The 18,837-nt window shown below is 40.2% G+C and overlaps 3 protein-coding genes across 4 annotated transcripts; 1 reads left to right on the forward strand and 2 right to left on the reverse strand.

Annotated features, from left to right (window-relative positions):
* Positions 1-30: 30 nt before the first annotated feature.
* Positions 31-4,491, reverse strand: hint2 (histidine triad nucleotide binding protein 2). Of its 2 annotated transcripts, none has more exons than XM_040154834.1 (5): positions 4,472-4,491; positions 3,464-3,665; positions 1,759-1,863; positions 517-589; positions 31-423 (listed from the first exon to the last, which is right to left on the reverse strand). In XM_040154834.1, the coding sequence occupies exons 1-5, from the start codon at positions 4,474-4,476 to the stop codon at positions 332-334; spliced, it is 477 nt and encodes a 158-aa protein (XP_040010768.1). In that variant the 5' UTR covers positions 4,477-4,491; the 3' UTR covers positions 31-331. The 2 variants fall into 2 exon arrangements, with proteins under 2 accessions (XP_040010768.1, XP_040010769.1); XM_040154835.1 differs by lacking the exon at positions 4,472-4,491 and adding an exon at positions 3,870-4,197 and having other exon boundaries at positions 33-423; positions 3,464-3,601.
* An 80-nt stretch (positions 4,492-4,571) lies between these two features.
* Positions 4,572-10,106, forward strand: mrps30 (mitochondrial ribosomal protein S30). The gene is made up of 5 exons (XM_040154827.1): positions 4,572-5,391; positions 6,450-6,595; positions 6,881-6,986; positions 8,881-9,057; positions 9,540-10,106. Exons 1-5 carry the CDS (start codon positions 4,785-4,787, stop codon positions 9,797-9,799), a joined length of 1,296 nt encoding a protein of 431 aa, XP_040010761.1. The 5' UTR covers positions 4,572-4,784; the 3' UTR covers positions 9,800-10,106.
* Positions 10,107-11,039: 933 nt separating this feature from the next.
* Positions 11,040-18,794, reverse strand: emb (embigin). Its single transcript, XM_040154832.1, has 9 exons — positions 17,181-18,794; positions 15,452-15,529; positions 15,006-15,189; positions 14,328-14,410; positions 13,976-14,112; positions 13,366-13,536; positions 12,749-12,866; positions 12,617-12,650; positions 11,040-12,111 (listed from the first exon to the last, which is right to left on the reverse strand). Exons 1-9 carry the CDS (start codon positions 17,251-17,253, stop codon positions 12,051-12,053), a joined length of 939 nt encoding a protein of 312 aa, XP_040010766.1. The 5' UTR covers positions 17,254-18,794; the 3' UTR covers positions 11,040-12,050.
* Positions 18,795-18,837: the final 43 nt, after the last annotated feature.

Here is an 18,837-nt window from a genome sequence, read left to right on the forward strand (position 1 = left end):
GTAACTCGTACAAGTAGTAGTTGAAGAAAAAAAGAACTGAGTTGGGTTTTCCGCTTTCCATTTGAGCCACAGTGTCTTTATTTGCAGCCATATCAAACATAATGTCTTTACTCTTCATTTTTACAACTGATTTTTACATTTGTTAAGATCAACATATTTACATTTCAAATTTTGTGTTCAGGGAGTGGGACGAGAGTACAAACCTCTGGATTAACTGCACCCATCATATATATATCGTGTTACACTCATCGCATTAAACACGTGAAAGTAGCCTTAGCTGAGAGACCAATTAGCACACACACACACACACACACACACACACACGACACCATTATCCGGGTGGCCATGTCATCTGTCTTCCTCCCAGGACGTGGATGTGAAGGTGGTAAACTGACTGGGCGCCGTGCTTTCCATTGTTGATCACTGTGGAACAATTCAATGTGGAAGTAAATAAACAGCCTATATTTTCACATGAATGACTGCACACCGGTAACTGTTATCAACCAAATAACTTACCCACTCTGTATCCTTCATCTAGAGATTCCCGCTTTGCCACATTTTTGGCGACGATCAACAAATGTCCTAAGAGCTGGAAGTTGGGGGGGGGGGGGGGGGAGAAAAAAGAAAAGCTCAAGACGTGATTTTCATTGGAAGTGTGCACATTATGTCGTCACTCATTACTCAATTACGGCTGTGCTGGCAATGTAGCAGTTATGGCTAAGATTTAAATTTTGAGTGCGACTGGACATGGGGGAACTTTTTAAAAATGAATAAACCAGCGATGCTTAAAAATAACCCGAGGGTTGTTTAAAAACGCGTTGTTCTGAAGGTATCTCTAGAATCCCAAAGGACTCTTCTAACCATCTGAATGAAATAATATTCCATCCACTGAATGATAAAAAGGATTTTTAACTTGTTTTCCGAGTTGTTTCTGAATCAAAACAAAGAAGGCTGGATGGATAGAAAAGAGATTTGAAACTACGCAAACAGGTTAAAAATAAAAAAATGTATTTTCCGTGCAGCAGACAAAATATTTTTTCATCTAGATGGTGAGAAGAGTCTTTAAGGATTCTTTAAATATGAATATGACATATAACTATGTCAGGGCAGCAGTGAGTATTTTGAAACAACTCTCTAGGTTTTCAAACATCCTCAGTTAATTAGCTTTTAGAAAAAAAAACTACAGTTAGCTCAGACACTCGAGTGTATGTTTATACGAGTGGCACAAACTCGGGTTCGTTGGACCTGAGCCCTGGTGGTTGGATGGATCAGGCCATATCCTTCAAGTTGAGGCAACGATTTGTCCTTGTTCCTCCGCTCGGTGTGAATACGTGCCGAAGCTAGCGTAAGGCGACAGTGACCGCAAAGAGATTTTACGCCTGCAACAGCTGGTGCTGGGTTTGAACCTGGGGGTAAGCTGGGGTCTCGCTGTGTGGAGTTGACAGTGTTTGTTTCAGGGTTTTTAAAAACAGCCCTCGCACAGTTCACAGAAATGCTAATCAGGCAAACTAAAAAAAAAAAGTGCTGTACGTACACATCGCTGTATGGCCTAAAGTATGTTGACATACCTGGTGGCATACTGTATATTTGTCTACTTCTGGTCTGGGGCTATATTCTAATTGGATAGTGCTAGGCCCCTTAGTTTCAATTAAGGGACACTTAATGCAACATACAATTATATTCCGGACTATGGTGTGCTTCCGTGCGCTTCCAAGGATTTTTTCCTCAAACGGTGCGACAGTTTGGGGACCAACCTACCTCAGCATCATCATCTTTGGCCTCACTTATTCTGGGAATCGGGACCCTTGGAATGACCAGGAAATGAACAGGGGCCTGCGGGGTGATATCCCTGAACGCCAAGCACTGAAAAACACACACACACACACACACACACACACACACACACAAAAACATATAACAGGCGTTAGAGTTGTATGCAAAACGTTAGCGGGCGCCCGTGGGCAAATTACTTTTCTGTTGATTTTTTAAGTAAAATATAACCCCTGCAGCATACGGACATTAAAAATTAGTCTTTCTTCAAACATTTATGCACCGATGCTTTTTATTTCATTAAATTAATAAGTAGAAAAAAAATTAAACTGTAGTCGTGACGTGCAAAAGTTAGGACGCCCTACTAAGACAGTACTTGGTAACCCCGACCTTTGGCAGGTACTACAGTGTGAAAATATGTTTCGTAGCAGTTTATTAAGTATTTTCACCCACTCTTCCTGCAGATCACTGAAAGTTATGATATTTTTAGGCTGTCTTGCACACTCAGCATGTTTAAGATCTACCCACAGGTTTTCAATGATGTTAAAGTCGGGGGACTGCGAGGGCGTTCCGAAAGCTTTAATTTTGTGTTTCATGAATTAGTTACTGGTGGATGTTGAGGTCCGCTTCGGGTCATTGTCCTGTTGTACGCATCAGCCGCTTTTCACTGTCACTCTCTTAACTGAGTGCAGGACATTTGCAACCAAAATCTGATATTTAGTGGAATCCATTCTTCCCTCTGTGCAATGTTTCCTGTGCCACTTCAAGCAGAACATTTCCAGCCTCACGCAGCCTCAAAGTGTTCTTTTCATCAAATGCTGCTCTTTTGGTGATTGTGGCCAAAGAGCTCAGTTTTAACTCCATCCGTCCACGGCACTTGTTTCCAAAACGAATCCGGCTTGTCCGGATGTTGCTTTCCATACCACAGACACTGACTTGATGCCTGACCGGCTGAAGTCGCAGGTAAGGTTTCCCCCTGCCGATGACCCTTCCGTGTGAACCTTTGTACGTGCATCAAGGCTGCACAGCGGATCAATGCACTGCCACTCAAGTGTCAGGGCCAAGGTTACTTTTATTGTCCCCCATGGGGGTTTTGCTTTGTCTCTCTGCTCGGCAGACGTGCAGTTTTATCTGAAAATTCTCGTGCTTTTCTAGATCTTGTCTTGACTTACACAGTTACGCTTAACTGCCATTTCTTAATGACATGTCAGACGGTGGAAATTTCAAGCTGGAAGCGCTTAGATATCTTTTAAAATCCCTGCTCTGCAGGCATCTATTAGCTTAGTTTCTCCAGATCCTCAGTCCGTTGGTAAGAGAAGCCCATTGGTTGCTGAGTGTTACCACAAGGTTTGAAGAGTCAGACAATTACCATTCAAGTATAATGGTGCCCAAAATTTTGTACATGCCACAGTTAATCTTTTTTTTTTTTTTTTTCCTGTGTTCTAATTTCATTCAATAAAAAGCAACAGTGCATTAACATTTGAACAAAGGCTAATTTTTAATGTCTGTTTGCTACTTCTTTTCACTCTTTAAAAAAAAAATAAAAAATCTATATATATATATTATATATATATACACACACATTATCAACTGGTACGTGCTACTTTATCTCTAGACTCCACGTGGAATAGGCCAACAGAGATAACCATCCCCAGACACATGTTTTGGAGATGCTGTGTGGCGCGATGTCTACCTTGTCATCTTCATAAATGATATCTGCGGGGATGCTTTTGTCGATCACTTTGGAGAAGATGGTTGGCGCCGGGGAGCCGTACTTCTTGCTGGCCTCCTCCGCCAGCCTCACCTCGTCGCTTTTGGTGCACAGCGGTCTCTGCGGGTCGGTGCGACACACGAGACAAGAGCCAAATGAAAAGCCCCGGGGCTGGTAACCGCTGCTAGCATGCGAACAGAAACGTATCACAACATGGCCCGAGGGCCACAATAAACCAAACCTCCTGGTGGCGGGGCACTGCGGGTTTCAACCACAGCCACCACCGGGGATGGCAAGGACGGGTGTTGCCCGAGTTCTCTGCTACAGCTAGAGAAAACAAAATGTTTATGAGAATGACAACAAGAGTGTGTGTTCCTGGAGCAGCTACCTCGACTCGACAAACACGGTGCAAACGGTTGAGGTGGGCCGTTCCGGTCCCGACGAACTGTGTCCGCAAAATCCGACGAAAATACATAGCTACCTAGCCGACTATTACAGTTTTCCGCACTAAAGATTTCGGGGTTTATCTCGATTTTTTTTTCACACAGGCCTCCGCAGTCTAAAGACCTTGATCTCGAACCAAAACTCTGCACCCAACGCACCAAGTTGACGTTGCCTTCACGTACCCACCCGTAACGTTTACTCAGCCGGTCCCGAATCGAATCGTGAATGCGACGTGTCTCCGTTTACAAGTAGTCTTGCTGAGAAATGACACACCGTTAGAGAAGTACGGAGTTCTAGTTTGATCAGGAATCGATTTATACAGGGGTAATTTAATTAACAATGTTGGGATCAGACGTAAAAATGCGCCTCGGGTGCGAAACTCAAATACTGTGCAATTTACTGTCCAAAAAGTTGCCTTTTCCCCCCAATCAGTAGTTACACCTGACTTCAGTGTTCAATGTCAACACATATTAAGCCCGGCAGTGTGCATTTAGCCTCTCCAAATCTTATTACCGTCATGATAATATTTGAACATTTCAAACTTACGACATTTTGAGTGTCTCCAAAGGGAGCATTTTTTTTTTTTTTTTTACGGCTGCAAGAGTCGTTCAAGAGTGCTAACGGTCACCGATGCTAAACACGGGGCTATCATTAGTAAATCATATAATATGGACTTAAACTGAAATCAACTAGAATACTTAGTTTAACTTTTATCAGTACCTATATAGGGGAAGCTCTTTAAAGAAATAAAATACGGTTGAATATATTTTTATTGTCCCGTTCCGGACAGTAGGGGCGCTGTTGTGGCAGACCGCTAGTTCTTGTGTCAGGTCAACGCAACAGAAGAAGAGGCAGAAACATGGCGGCCCGCACACGGCTGCCCTTGCTGTTACCCAAAAAGCTGCCTCTGCTCAGACACCAAAAGCTCGTTCACACCGAGGCTGCGGCCAAGGAGCCCGCGTACCCCCCCATCGTCCCATCTCTCACGGCTAAAAGCAAATCAGCCCGGCTGCGGCAGGTTGAGGAGCAGGTGAAAAAGATATGTGCCTCCCCGGTGGAGGAGAAGCTGTCCCTCATCACTCGGATCCAGCGGGAGAAATTCGTGGTTTGCCCGCAGACGTTCGCCCGGAACGCAGACAGATGGTACCAGCACTTCACCAAGACCGCGTATATCCCGGGACTGCCCGAGAAATTTACGCTGGGCCCGGAGAAGACCGCCGGGGAGGAGGGCTCGCCGTCGGCCGCAGCTAAAACTGCAGTGCCGGGGATTGAAGATGATGCGTTCGCGGACATCCGCTCCTTGGTCACCCGTGTGATTTTACAGGAGCACTGGCAAATAAAGAAACGCAAACCTTTCCTGTACCGAGAACAGGAGATGAGATTCGGACCTGTTCTGAGAAACCTGGTGACCGGACTCACCTACAGTCTGGCCAGATACAACCCACTACTCCTCCTCTCCAGTCTAGGTATGGATGATCAGTGGTGGAAGAAGTACTCACATCCTCTACCGAAGTAAAAATAGCAATACCACATTGAAGAAATACTCAGTTACAAGTAAAAGTCCTGCATTCAGAATGCTGCTTGAGTAAAAGTACAAAAGTATCAGCATCAGAAATGATTACTCGATTAGTCAGTTGGGAGAAAAAGTAATTAGCAACTATTTTTGGAATTGATTAAGCAGAAATGCCAAAAAAATAGCTATTTTAAGCCTCTCAAATATGAATCTTCTGTTTTGTTTCACAGTAAACTTCATCTTTTTCCATTTTGGACAGTTGGTCAGACAAAACAAGACATTTGAAGATATTATCTTTGACTCTGAGAACTTGAAATGAGTTCTGAAATGAACATTTTTCACTGGTTACTGTTAAGGCTAAACAATTAATCCATTCATTGAGAAAATAATGAAAAATAATTGTTACCTTCAGCCCTAACATATACTTAAAGTACCAAAAGTATAAATACTTACTATGCAGAATGGCCGGCTCAGAATGACATATATTACCGTATTACAACTATTTATGCATTAATGTTGCAGCAGGTAAATGTGGGGCGAATTTCAGTCACTTTATATCTTTCCCCAGCAATCGGTCAAGTCTTATCTTTCCTAGAGTCGCAATGATTAGTTCAGGGTTAATAAATTAACCGTGAACTATTTTGATAGTCAAATAATTGTTCTGGTAATTTTTAATTTTTTTTTTTTAAAGCAAGAATGTAAAACCTTTGCTGGTTTCAGCTTCTCAAATGTGAGGATTTGATGCTTTTTTCTGTTTTTATATCACAGTGAACTGAATATTTTTTGGTTTTGGACTGTTGGTCGGACAAAAAAAAGACAAAGACCTTTGCAGACATAACCTTGGACTCTGAGAGCATAGGACGGACATTTTTGACTCTGTACTGACAATTCAATGAGATAATATTTGGCAGATTCATTTATTATGAAAATAGAAGTTAGTCAGCCCCCAACATACACTTAAAAATTGGCCCATTTCAGACTGTTATATATGATGTTTATTTTCTTTATCAGATATTAATCCCCAAGTAAACTTTTATTGGAGAAGAGGACAGAGAATCATCCCAAAGGGGCACCGGAGAGGCCGACTAGAGCCAACCAGGTTCCAGATTGACGACCACCCGTACTGTCAGATTAGGATCACTCAACAACTGCCGCAGGTACTGACAGTTTTCACACCGTGGAGTTTGTGTATTAAAAAGATATAGAGCAACACATGAAAATATCCCATGGCATTTTCATTTTAAAGCTTTGAGAGGAAAGTCCTTATTGGGCCTGTGGGTGTTGCGTAGTGTTTTATATACTATGTATTCATACATGACAAACCTACCGAACTGGAGAAAATCAGTGCATGCTGTTGAAGGCCATAAATCATTTAGACAGAAAGACACTAAAAGATGCTATAAAATAACTAATAACTTTCTGTCGTTTTAAATTTCTCCTAGTTTACCCCGCTGGAGGCCTCCTATGCAGCTGAAGTTCCAGAGATCACATTAGCTCCCAACGTGATGCCTCTGTTCAGGCGACAGTATGCCAACAATATCTTCACAGGTAACAAAGCCACAAGACACCAGTCACATCCACTGTGTCTGACTTCATCTTGGTTACGCGATTTTTGGAGTAACCGAAAGAAGAGTAGAAAATGTTTTGTGCATATTCTTTTATGAAAGACACCGCATTCTAATCAGCTTCTACGTGTTGACCATCCTGGGCCTCGTGTCCCGAAAAGCATCTTAAGGCTTATACGCCCTTAACAACCGTCTTACGCACCTTCGTAAGTTTAAGAGATATCTCCCAAAAGCATCGTAACCGAAGACACTCTCAGAAAGGATCGTAGATTAACAGGTGGCTCCTAAACCCTCGTAGGAGGCTAAGAGCATCTTAAGAAGCCCCGGAACCTGCAGAAGGAACCAAAAAACGACATCATTTATGTAAGATTTTGTTGTTTTTGTGCATTTTAAGTCTATACCTTCATCATGAACGTTGACGTTTGTGACATTTGATGTAGAACGAGCGATAATGGTAAAATTAAATATTTAAAAAAAAAATAATTAAACTAAGACATACTTATACATACATTATACTAAGACATTTACCGACACTTTACTTTAAAGTGTATTCATCATCATCTTCAGCTGCACAGACGGTTGACCTTAAGAAGCTCTTTTGCTCCGTAGAAACTTAAGAGCACTCTCAGAAATGCTCTTAAAAAAACCCTCTTAACCTCTAAGCCCCATTGTTATCAGGGTCCCGGGGGGGTAAACACGAGCGTGGTCTGTGCCGGTAAGTTGAATTTCTCATTATTCAGCTACCTCTTCCTGTCAATAGGGGGCGCCAGCAGGCAACTCTCAGGATCTGCGCAGTCAGACTAAGCTGCCGTCATTTTCTCCAAGTCACCGTCTGTGAGGTGGTCGTCTTTCCTGTTTTTTGTAGATAGCACCACTGGAAACAAGCAGTGGTTTGGAGTTTTGCTCTTGGAGTTTCCGCTGGTCTAACACAGTGTAATAATACAAACAGCTGCAGCCTCAGGCTTTTTACAAGCAGGAACCATCAAATGTTGGCATTTTTCCTTAAAATGGACAGAAACAATTTAGGAATTTTAAAATAGCTGCTGATTATTTTTCGTTTTTATCTAACATACACTTAACATACTCATGCAGATTAGTCCATTTCAGAGTGTTATATATTATAATGTTAATTTTTGTAATGGATTAACTGACTAATTGTATCAACTCCGGGCTAATTTCAATTACTTTATATGCAGTACTGATGGATATCTTATAAATTTCCCCCGAGGGATCAATCAAGTCTTATAAAAATTAATTTTATTTTATTTATTATATTTTGTTGATTTCTTAATGATATGGCTCTGCAAAGTAACTAGTAACTGAAATTATCAAAAAGGGTTGCAGTTATTTTCTGATATCTAATGTCTTGTTTTGTTCAAGTCACAGTATAAAACCCAAAGATACTCAGTTCACTGTAATGTAAAACAAGAAAAATAAGCAAATTCTAACATTTGAGAAACTGAAACCTTCAAATATTTTGCATTTTTGTTTAAAACTAATTGCTACTTAATTTACTTTTGATCGATTAATCAACAGATCGATTTGTCGACTAACAGAAAAATGAGGGCTAACTATTTTAATAATAGTATAAAGTGTTTTTTTGGGGGGGGTAGCAAAAATGGCAAATATTTGATGGTTCCAGCCTCTTTTTTTGTGAGGATTTGAAGCTTTTCTTTGTCGTTTTTATGAAAGTAAGCTAAGTATATTTTGGTTTTGAACTGTTTCTGGGCTGAGAGATTTCATTTAGTATCAAAGATTTAGTATCAATCAGAGATGGAGAATACTGAAAGATGTCTGTGTAACGAAAAAGTAATTCGTATCACCCTGGAAAAAAGTACGGCGCTGATGCTGATCCATCCTCTTGGTCTCGTTAACAGGTTCTAAGCTACCAGACCCAGCACGCTACGGTCACACTCAGTTCCACCTGGTTCCTGACAGATACCACAGAGACCGGATGGCTCGGCAGCAACAGTCTGACCAGGTGGAGGTCTTCCTCAGAGCCAATGGCCTCGCCAGCCTCTTCGCCTGGACAGGAGCTCAGGCCATGTACCAGGGTGAGTCCGTTGGCTCAGAAAAGAGACATCAGATGCATCCCGTACTACAGCACAGTTGATTTTACAGCTTATGATACAATATTGTGTCATAATATCTTTAAAGTCATCATCAGGAACCAAGTAGAGGTGTTAGGAAACAACAGCTAACGAATACCAGGTTTTTGCTTTAAACAGGCAATGCACTTTTGTCCTTTTTATATATTCAAGGTATCAGTCATTCTCCTGGTTTCTAAACATTTTATTTAAAAATCTTTAGTTATCAAACCTTATTGTCGCAGTGCCTGCTAGAAACATACTGATGTCACACCACCTAGATTTATAATACAGTTTTAATACCACATTTTGTGTGGTATTAAAAGGGTCTTAAAATTAACTACAGAAACCCTGATATATTTTAACCATGTTAGAGTCGTTTAAAGTGGACCCTTACTTAAGAGAGAAGAAATAGAAAATCCTAATTCCCTCCCTCTGTGACTCTGTAGGTTTCTGGAACCACGAGGATGTCACCAGGCCTTTCGTGTCGCAGGCTGTGATCACCGACGGCCGTTTCTTCTCCTTCTTCTGCTACCAGCTCAACACAGTGGCCCTCTCCATGGAGACAGATGCCGACAACCCCAGGAAAAACCTTTTGTGGGGCACTGAGAGCCTGCCCCTGTACGAGAGAGTGCAGGACGGAGAGGTGGTGGGCCTGAATGACGGTGTCCTCAAGCTGTTGGTGCAGTTCCTCATCAACCAGCCGTAGACTTCTTCAGGTGTCTCTCCTCTCTTGTGATTCTTTGCCTCTGTTTGTTCTCCACGGCGCTGGAAGATGCAGGAAATGAAGAGAGAGCTTTTAAAGAGCCAACATGGCAGACATGGGGAAGCTTTGTCAGATTGTATAAAATGTAATGTTTGAAAGAGCAGAAAATCAGAGTTAATCTTTGTTAAACAGGTTTGTGATTTTTCAAAACTGAACAAAGTACTGAAAAATACTAAACACACATACCTGGTTATTATTATTGTGCAGACTGTATTTATGCCAAAATAAAATCGTGCTTTATAAATGGACAGTCTTATGTGTTTATCAGTGTTTATTACTAAAATTTGAACATTTATAAGACATATTTCACCTAAACGTGTGAGACTCATGATGAGCAGACAAAATCAAAGCCGCAGAACCAGAGAGATGATGTTTTTTTGTACCATACTAGTTGTCAAAACCTAGTGCTGACACTAAATCTTTTCAAGTTGCTTCAACCTGAAATGTAAGTTCCCCTGCTGCCTCAAAAATGTGACTTAAGTGAACTTTGGTTCGATCATTTTGTTCAAAGTTTTTCCATGAGTTTTGAAAATGTACAACTGAGTTAACTGAACTTGACCAAAACTAAAAGATATTAAGTTGAATCGACAATGGTTCAGCCACAATGGTAATCATTGCAGACAGATTTGCTTTGCATTTTCATTTTCTTAGCTTGAAGAGTCAGTTCTTCATATATGAAGAACTTTCAGCTGCAGCTGTGGAAGCCATTTTGTACCAGTGACAGTGCAGAGACTGTATGTGAGGCTGCTCCCAGTGACTGTTAATTTATAAGTGTGTGCTGGTAGGGACTGAAATCGATAGTAGCCTCCACTGCGGCTCATTGTTTTCATTATTATGAGTAAGACCCATACCTGTAACATTAAACACGTAGGCAACATAGTCACTCGCTCCTTTTATGAGTGGAGAGAACTTTTAGCAGCTCATTTGCTCAACTCAACATTTCAAGTCAAAAGACTAAAAGTCAGAAGAACTCATGTTTTTGACTTCTAAAGTGGTCTGAAAATAAAAACTCGAATTTTTAAGTTTAATTAACCCGAGGTTAACAAAATGTATATTGACATTAAGTAAATGCGAAAAGATTCCTGCATGACCTTTTACAGTGTAAATGCAACTCGAACAGCAACAGTTCAGTCGGAGGTTCAGGAAAATTCACTTCTTTGTAACACAAAAGGCTTACCACAACTTTTTCACATATGCAGTAGTTATCCCTCAACGTCTGTAAACATGTTAAAATCACAGAAGTTGCCCTTTAAGTGAGCTCTGTCTCCAGATGGGTATCTATGTCAGCTAACACCGGTTCGTCCACAGAAGTGTGTAAAATGCAAGTCATCGTCTTTTGTGGGCAGTTGCTGAAACAAACACAAAAATAGTGATTTGTATAGTTTTAATCTGCTTGTTGACATAAACAGTGGCACACTTTCAACACTGACAATTAAAGACACACAACTGAAGTCACGATAGGGGGAGATATGACCTTTCCGACCATCTTCCCATACACTGACATGAAAAAGACACACAAACATCTGCCTATTTGATGAACTATCTTGATACACATGTTGTTAAGGTATTACGCAGCAGCGTCGGCACAGTGTTAGGCACACATTACTGTAAGGACAAACTCTGTGACAAAAAGTCGTTGCAAGCACAGTGTGACTGGTTAGTTGATTGCTTTTTGAGAGTGTAAGGCACCGCTCACAAACCATAACGCATAAATAACAGAAGTGACTGTGAGCTGTGGTTGATCTTGAATTGAATACATAACGCTCCTCTGCCTTGACAGAGAAATGGCAGAGGCAGAGCGAGGTGTGAAATCAACCACAGGATTTAGTTTCTCAACAGGAAGTGAAAGTACATATGCAAGGCTCAGTGGTAAAAAAAACAAAGTAGGTAAAGGCTTTGCTCTTTCAACCATCGTCACACAACTGTCCATTAAAAATAAAAACCATATCGTCCTGTGAAATAGTAAGTAGTATAGTAAAATAGTAAAAAAAGGAAACTGTGTACAAATAAAAACAATGATTATAAAGTGGTGGTTATTGCATTTTGTTTAGTTAAAATATTATACTTCTAATAGAGGACATATTCACAAAATAATTGTTTCAATATTGCTTTTAAGCTCTAACATTCACATTTGAAAGTAAGCAAAACAGTTTTAAAGAGGCTTGAATCTGCTGGACCGCAGCCTTGAGAGTCTTTAAACTTTGCGCTGTCTCATTGAAGAACCGGCCTCTGGTCCATTATTTTCTCCCTGTGCCCTGATGAAGGCATCAAGATTCATGTCATTAAAAAAACCACAAGTATATGCGTCAAACTTTTAAGATATATCAGTGCCTTTCTCTGATAAGGCACCATTTATAAGGGTTTATAAGCTGTTATTGGTGGCTTTATTAAGGGTTATTTATTATCAGATTATCGCGCATCGGTTATAATTCGTTAATAAGCTGTTTGTGACTGGATTTTGGTCCACATGTGCTGCAGCACTTTTCCAGAAGATAAGTGGTCAAACAGTCCACCGGAGAGGTCTCCCTATTGAATTAAAGAGCTAAAGAGACAAGCAAAATGCTGTGATGAAGGAGAATTTTCCACAATCTGGCAACCCAAAAACTGTTTTTATTGATTGCTCCAAAATAATCCATAAAATAATAGTAAATGAATTATTACGCTATTAATTACAGCTTATAAACCTCTATAAATGCCACTTTATCAGAAAATGGTGGCAAAAATCTTTAGAGAAATCAGCACCAGTCTCATAGTACTCACAGTGTGTTTGTTTGGTCAGCATTTGTCCCATTTCCTGAGAATAACGCAGATAATTTCAAGTTAAAACACAACACACTGTACAATACAGTACATGCTGACATAACCAAGAGCAACCGTGTGATGTCCTACTACCTGCTGCACATTTTTTCCTGGACTGACTCCTCTCGTAGAGCAGGATGGCGGCGACCAGGACGACCACTTCGACCAGGATGGCTATGAAGGGCTTCAGAGGCTCCAAGAAGGAGATGACCTTCAGCAGTGGTGGAGGAAGTATTCAGATTCTTTTGCTCGAGTAGCAGTGCAAGTACAACAATGTAAAAAAAATTATCCGTGACGGGTTAAAGTCCCGCATTCAAAGCCTTACGAAAACAGAGGTACAGAACTATTGTCAGCAAAATGTAATTAAAGCATAAAAAGTAAAATACGCCCTGTAAATGATTTATCATCATGTCTGACATTGTTAGACTGTTAACACTGATGCACTAATGTAAAAGTAGCCTTTTATTGTTGTAGCTGGTTGAGGTCAAGATAGTTTTAATGACTTTATATATAATTAGGTAGTGTAGTTTTGTGGTTTCCAGCCGGGGGGGTCAGGCCCCTCCAAAGGGTCATAAGATAAATGTGAGGTGTCGTGAAATGTTTAATGGGGCAGGAAAGAATCCAGTACCCAGAGCCAAGTATAACTACCTCAGAATTATACTTAAGCACAACACTTAATTAAATGTACTGAGCTACATTCCACAACTGACCCTCAGCTCCATTTGGCTCATCGTGGTGCTGATGTTGTACACCGCTTCGCAGTAATACAAGCCGGAGTCGGCCTCTGTCACGTTGTGCACCACCAGCTTGGTCTTCCTGTTGTCATCTTTGCTTTTGATTTCATACCGGCCAGGCTCCGCAGCAGCAACATTAATCTGCGCCTACAGGACAAAAGAAGGCGTCCCGCAGTTTATTACTTGCCCCCCCGTCAATCCACTGGGTCAGGTCATGTGTGCATTTCAGTGCCATGCTTTTCTCATCAGGTGGTTGCTGTATCTTTTGTAACGGGCAATGAGCATCCTCTCAGGGTTATGATGAAGAAAATACTTTTCAAATTTACCAATCCTACGCAGGTGGGAAAGAAATGCAGCTCATGAATGTAGTGGAAATGTATTGATGATCTGGATTTTAAAAAAGGCGATTTCCCCAGGATTCTTTCGTATGACAAAATGATGAATATACACGTTGTATCTTACTCAGTATTTTGCCAATTTTAGATCCCTAAATTGAAACAAACTGGCAGTCCTGTTTATTCCATTGACCAATTACATCTCACCCAACACCACATTAAAAAAGCCTCTCAGCAAGCAGTGCACTCACTTCTTCTGTCCTATTTGCTTTGTACCATTTCCAGGAGTCGGGCTTTGGTTTGGTTTCCTCCATTTTACAGAAAATCACAGCAGAATCCCCCACATAGCTGACCACTGGCTTATCTCGCACCTCACCAATCTGTGGACCTGGTGGAAAATGGGGAGAAGAGCGAGATATAATGGTGAGAAAATGGCACCGTATAGCCTCCATCCTGCACCCTTTGAGCATGTGAGTGTAAATATTGATATCCATTTAAGCAGCAAGGACTTGATGAGCTGATGGCAAGACAAATGCTGGCTGAGGATGTGAAACGTGATGCGGGTGGTCACGAATATAACTCATGAAAGGATGTGATACCTACCTTTCAAAATAAAATCTTTTTTCGCTTCATTTCCAAACACGCACGAGTAATTTCCGAGGTTTTTTTCGCTGTCAATCCTGAACCTGTCAAGCAAAAATACATGAGAGGTTTTATACCAAAACATATCATATTTAATTGAGGATTAATGTTACATAAAAGTTATTATGTATGTCTGTATGAAGTGCACGATTCTTTCATCCAAACTTGACTGTTCTACAATTAAATGTGATCAAATTATTTATAATTTAACAGAAAACTTTTTTTTTTACGTTCACGTAAAGTAAATTAAGACTTTATTTTTATTTAAATAATGTGAATTAAAATCAAACTGCCAGAAAAAAGGGCTTTACAAACTGCAGCTATTGACTGGCAGTGCAGGCCAATAAAAACTAGTTTTGAGACATCCCACTCCTTTTAGATTCAACAGTGGAGATAAAAGTTCTCAGGCTGCATAGGGGAAACTGAACATTGAAAAAACATTTAATTTGTATAACAATAAGAATACATAAATGTTATTAAATATTTTATTAATCAGGATGTACACATGCATGTATTTGAATTATCAGACACAGTACACAGTGGATAGGGCCATATAACTATAAAGACCAAGAAAAAAGTGAGGTAAACCTGCATTTTCTGAAGATAATGGATAAAATAATGTCCACAGGAAGCACTTACACTCGTCTGAGATTATACTGCTCATTCTCCAACTGCACTGTGAGACGGCTGTTCTTGATCTCATCCCCATCTTTTCTCCAGTAACCACTTATGTTTGGAAATCTGTTCAGACTACCGGTCCAGTTACACTCAAGCGCTAGATCGACAGGGTTCAGCAGTTCAACTTTCTCAGTCTGACTTTCATCTGTGTGGAGAGTTGTAGAGGGGTTTCAAACACAGAGGTAAAGTAGGACATCTGTCCGTTTAGAAAAGTGGGATCATATTTGAGTGAACAGCACTCATCTTGAGCTGACAAAACACCTACCTCTGCCATAATACTACGTTTTATAGCAAAAAAAAAAAAGTAGACATAATTATCTGCTGTAACTATAAAATTCCTCAGCAATATTATACTGACGAATTAAATGTAACATATACTCGATGGACTGATGCTTAAAAACAGTTACCTTTAAGGACAGAACTTTTTACTTCTGTTGGTAGGGGACTGAGGGGAACTACTGGCGGAGGCGTTGGGCCAGTTGTCTCTGACAGGATGAGAAATAAATTTATAAACACACCCAAACTTGACATATCTTTATGTACGCATGATAAAATCGTAACGCTAGCATGTAAAACAAGCTATATTTTCTTTAAAAAAAAACCAAACAAAACAAGAATGTGAACTAAGCAAAAGATATTTGGGCTGGGTGTTTACTTCGGTTTTACTAAGTTGTTAGTCAGGAATTACCAGGTGGTTGCTAGGATATTATTGGTCTTTGCTATGTAGTTGTTAAGGCTCTAAAAGTGGTAATCAGGTTTTGCTAGGTGGTTGCTAGGGCATTCATGGTGTTTACTAAGGAGTTGCTATGGGTCTTATAATGATAACTAGGGTGTTTGCATATCTAGAAGTGCTTTGTTATACATTCTTGTAGATGTTTTGCCTTCGGTTCAGGCTTCGTCAAGGTGTTGCTACCTTTTTGCTAGAGTTGTGTGAAGTGGTTCCCAGGGGCCTCAGAGTGAGGGGAATAGTGGAACTAAGTTATGAGGGCCCCGGCGTGGGCCAGGCCTTCACAAATCCTGAGGATATGTTGATTCAGTTATTTGTACACACGTAATGGATGTATTAAAGGGTAAGGGGGCCACTTAGGCTGCATATGTACAGGGGCCGAAACTTTTGTGCAATGCCACTGGTGGTTATTAGGTAGTTATTTGAGTGATAGCTAGAGAGTTGCTAGGTTTCTGCCAGAGTGTTCTGAGTAGTTGCTCGGTGGTTATTAAGGTGTTACTAGAAGGTTTCCATGGTATTTGTGGTGCTAACTAGGATACTATGGGGTTGTAAGGGTATTATAAAGTGGTTCTTCTGTGATTGTTCAGGGTGGTTTTCAGGGTGTTGTTAGGTTGCACTAGGTGGTTGCTGTGGTGATTCTGTGTTCTTGATATGTATTGATAATCATTATGTAGCATTCTTACAAAGGTAAGAAAACAAGCTAAAACACACAAAAACTAAAATAAATAAATACATAAATATCTCAACAAGATCAAAAGCAGAAAAAGCACAAAATAAGATCTCAAAATGTCCTCCTCCTGATACAAATTGCAGTGGTTTTATTAAACAGTTTCTTGAAGCCTGTGGAAATGAACCTAGTCACAATAAATCCACAGTATATGGGTTTATTTACAGAATTAGAGTTATATAAAAACACAAAAACTACTCTTAAGATATTAAATGTAAAGTGTACAACCCCAGCCAATGTACAGGTAAAAACATATGAATTAACTGCACTATCTGCTATCTGACAGCTATATAAAAAACTTTTAAAATTTTAATTTTTTTTGTCTTTCCTTCGGATACCAGTAATAATTCTCTCTTCTAGTTGTTCAGTTTTGTACATAAAAGCTGCTGGTCCTTAAATAAGTAACTGCTCTTGGTTTAAATGGAGAGTTTTAGTGTCCTGTGATGATGCTAATGCTGTCTCAGAAGATTTTCGGGGCCAAAAAAAATGAAAAAATAAAAACAATAAATGCGGACTACCGGCAACTTTAAACCAAAATATGTATTACGTGATGGTGTAGAAATCCTATGATATTTTCTTCTACTCTTCACAAGGTTACAGAACATTTAGTGGAAAATAAAGAAGCAGAACAGAGCCGTAACACAACCACATACAGTCAAAATGAAACCCAAATATCATTTACTTGTATTGATGTGTTTGCAGGAGACGAGAAGCAGGAAGATCTGAAAAAACAGCTGCTTTGAAGAGGCTGACATGATTATTATCCCTCTGTCCGTCCCTCTGCGAGCACTTTTCTCCCTCTACACTTTGCCTACTGCATCGTCCACCACCCTGCCCATCCTCCCTCCCTCCCTCAAGTGACGCAGCCATGATATCACCCTGCAGCCTATGGTTGGCTGACTTCATCCATTATTCAATCCAACAGGGTTCATAGCTTGGTGCTGTGCTGCAGTGTGCCCTTTCCTGCAGGGTTGTGCATGGACAGAAGATGCTCAACTAAAAACCCCACGTGTTTTAAAGCAAAATGTTGCTTTCTGTGATAAAAAAAATACTGAATTCATGCTAGCCTGAGTACTGCTATGTTGGTACTGTGGAGCTTTCTGCAAGGTGCCTTATCTTGTTATATGAGAAGCTGAAGGTCACATGATCTTCCTGTCCTCATGAAAACAAACAAAAGAGGAAATTAACTTAATAATAAAGTGTTGATTCACCTTTTCATACAAATTTGCTTTTTGAGTATATTCTGAAACCAGAAATTGTTTTAAGTAAATTTTAGATTATGTACCCCACTATTATAAAAGCAGAAATTACACAACAGATTTCAACAGAAGTAATATCACTAAAGTAATTTCTTTACTTGAGTAAATCAGTTAAGACAGTTTCCCCTTGACTAAGATATTCCAGTTCTCTTTACACCCGTGGAAACAACCTGCCTGTCGAATATCTCAGATAACAGAGTTGAACACCCACATGTAGGTTAAAAGTGTAAAATGTACCATTGATATGCACAAGTTTCACAATATCAAGGTTATTTGTAATCATTTTCTTCACCAGACATATCGTTTTTGTGCCCCTCTCCATTCTTTCGACATTTTGTTTCTTAATTCCAGTCTGTCGACTATTTCCTTTTCATCCCTTCTTCCTCATGTTTCATCGTAAATAGTCTCTATAACAAATAATCTTGACCTCATGTAAAAGTAAGGGTGTTGAACTAAACCCCCCCTTATATTCTGCAAGGTTTGGCTGTTGTTGTCACTGTGTGGGGCATATTGGTAGCTATTATAATTATACTACTATGCCAGCTCTCAGTCTGTAATCTCACCATCAGGCCGATCCCAAAGCAGCAACATTAACTTCTGGGGCATAATACAGTGAACTGTAACCTTAAATTCTTGCAGGAAAGTCAGCAAGTGGAACTCTTTGGGAAAGTTTCACGGTCGACTGAGGAGCAGCCAGAGACCAATAAAGTCCACGTCTAAATAAGGAACTGATAACATGGGCTCTGCAGGCAGGTCAAGAGAGGAGAACCAGGGGCAATCCTAAGAGTGGCCTCCTGCTGCCATCCTGAGGGGGGCAGCCAAAATAACACATAGAAAAATGGAAGAATGATAACGTTGTGGGAAAATTCTGAGTGGGTGGTGGTTTTTAATCATATTACATATTATTCAGGATCAGTGGTGGAAATATAACTAAGTACTATACTTAGTACTTAGTATAGTACTATAGTAGTATACATTTTTGAGGTACTTTTACTATTTCCATTTTATGCTACTTCATACTTCTACAGTTCAGAGGGAAATATACTGTTTACGCCACTTTATCTGACAGCTATTGCTACA

Source organism: Xiphias gladius, chromosome 19, assembly GCF_016859285.1.
Source record: "Xiphias gladius isolate SHS-SW01 ecotype Sanya breed wild chromosome 19, ASM1685928v1, whole genome shotgun sequence".
Classification (NCBI taxonomy): Eukaryota; Metazoa; Chordata; class Actinopteri; order Istiophoriformes; family Xiphiidae; genus Xiphias; species Xiphias gladius.

Excerpts from the sequence above, each read along its gene's own strand:
- hint2 (XM_040154835.1), bottom strand. The coding sequence starts at position 3,956 with ATGTATTTTCGTCGGATTTTGCGGACACAGTTCGTCGGGACCGGAACG. Across the intron at positions 3,602-3,869 it reads ACCGTGTTTGTCGAGTCGAG|AGACCGCTGTGCACCAAAAG; the intron begins GTAGCTGCTCCA and ends ACCGACCCGCAG. Across the intron at positions 590-1,758 it reads CCAAAGATGATGATGCTGAG|CTCTTAGGACATTTGTTGAT; the intron begins GTAGGTTGGTCC and ends CCCAACTTCCAG.
- mrps30 (XM_040154827.1), top strand. The coding sequence starts at position 4,785 with ATGGCGGCCCGCACACGGCTGCCCTTGCTGTTACCCAAAAAGCTGCCT. Across the intron at positions 6,596-6,880 it reads TCACTCAACAACTGCCGCAG|TTTACCCCGCTGGAGGCCTC; the intron begins GTACTGACAGTT and ends AATTTCTCCTAG. Across the intron at positions 6,987-8,880 it reads TGCCAACAATATCTTCACAG|GTTCTAAGCTACCAGACCCA; the intron begins GTAACAAAGCCA and ends TCTCGTTAACAG.
- emb (XM_040154832.1), bottom strand. The coding sequence starts at position 17,253 with ATGTCAGCCTCTTCAAAGCAGCTGTTTTTTCAGATCTTCCTGCTTCTC. Across the intron at positions 12,651-12,748 it reads CAGGAAAAAATGTGCAGCAG|GAAATGGGACAAATGCTGAC; the intron begins GTAGTAGGACAT and ends CGTTATTCTCAG. Across the intron at positions 12,112-12,616 it reads GCTGACCAAACAAACACACT|GGCACAGGGAGAAAATAATG; the intron begins GTGAGTACTATG and ends TGCCTTCATCAG.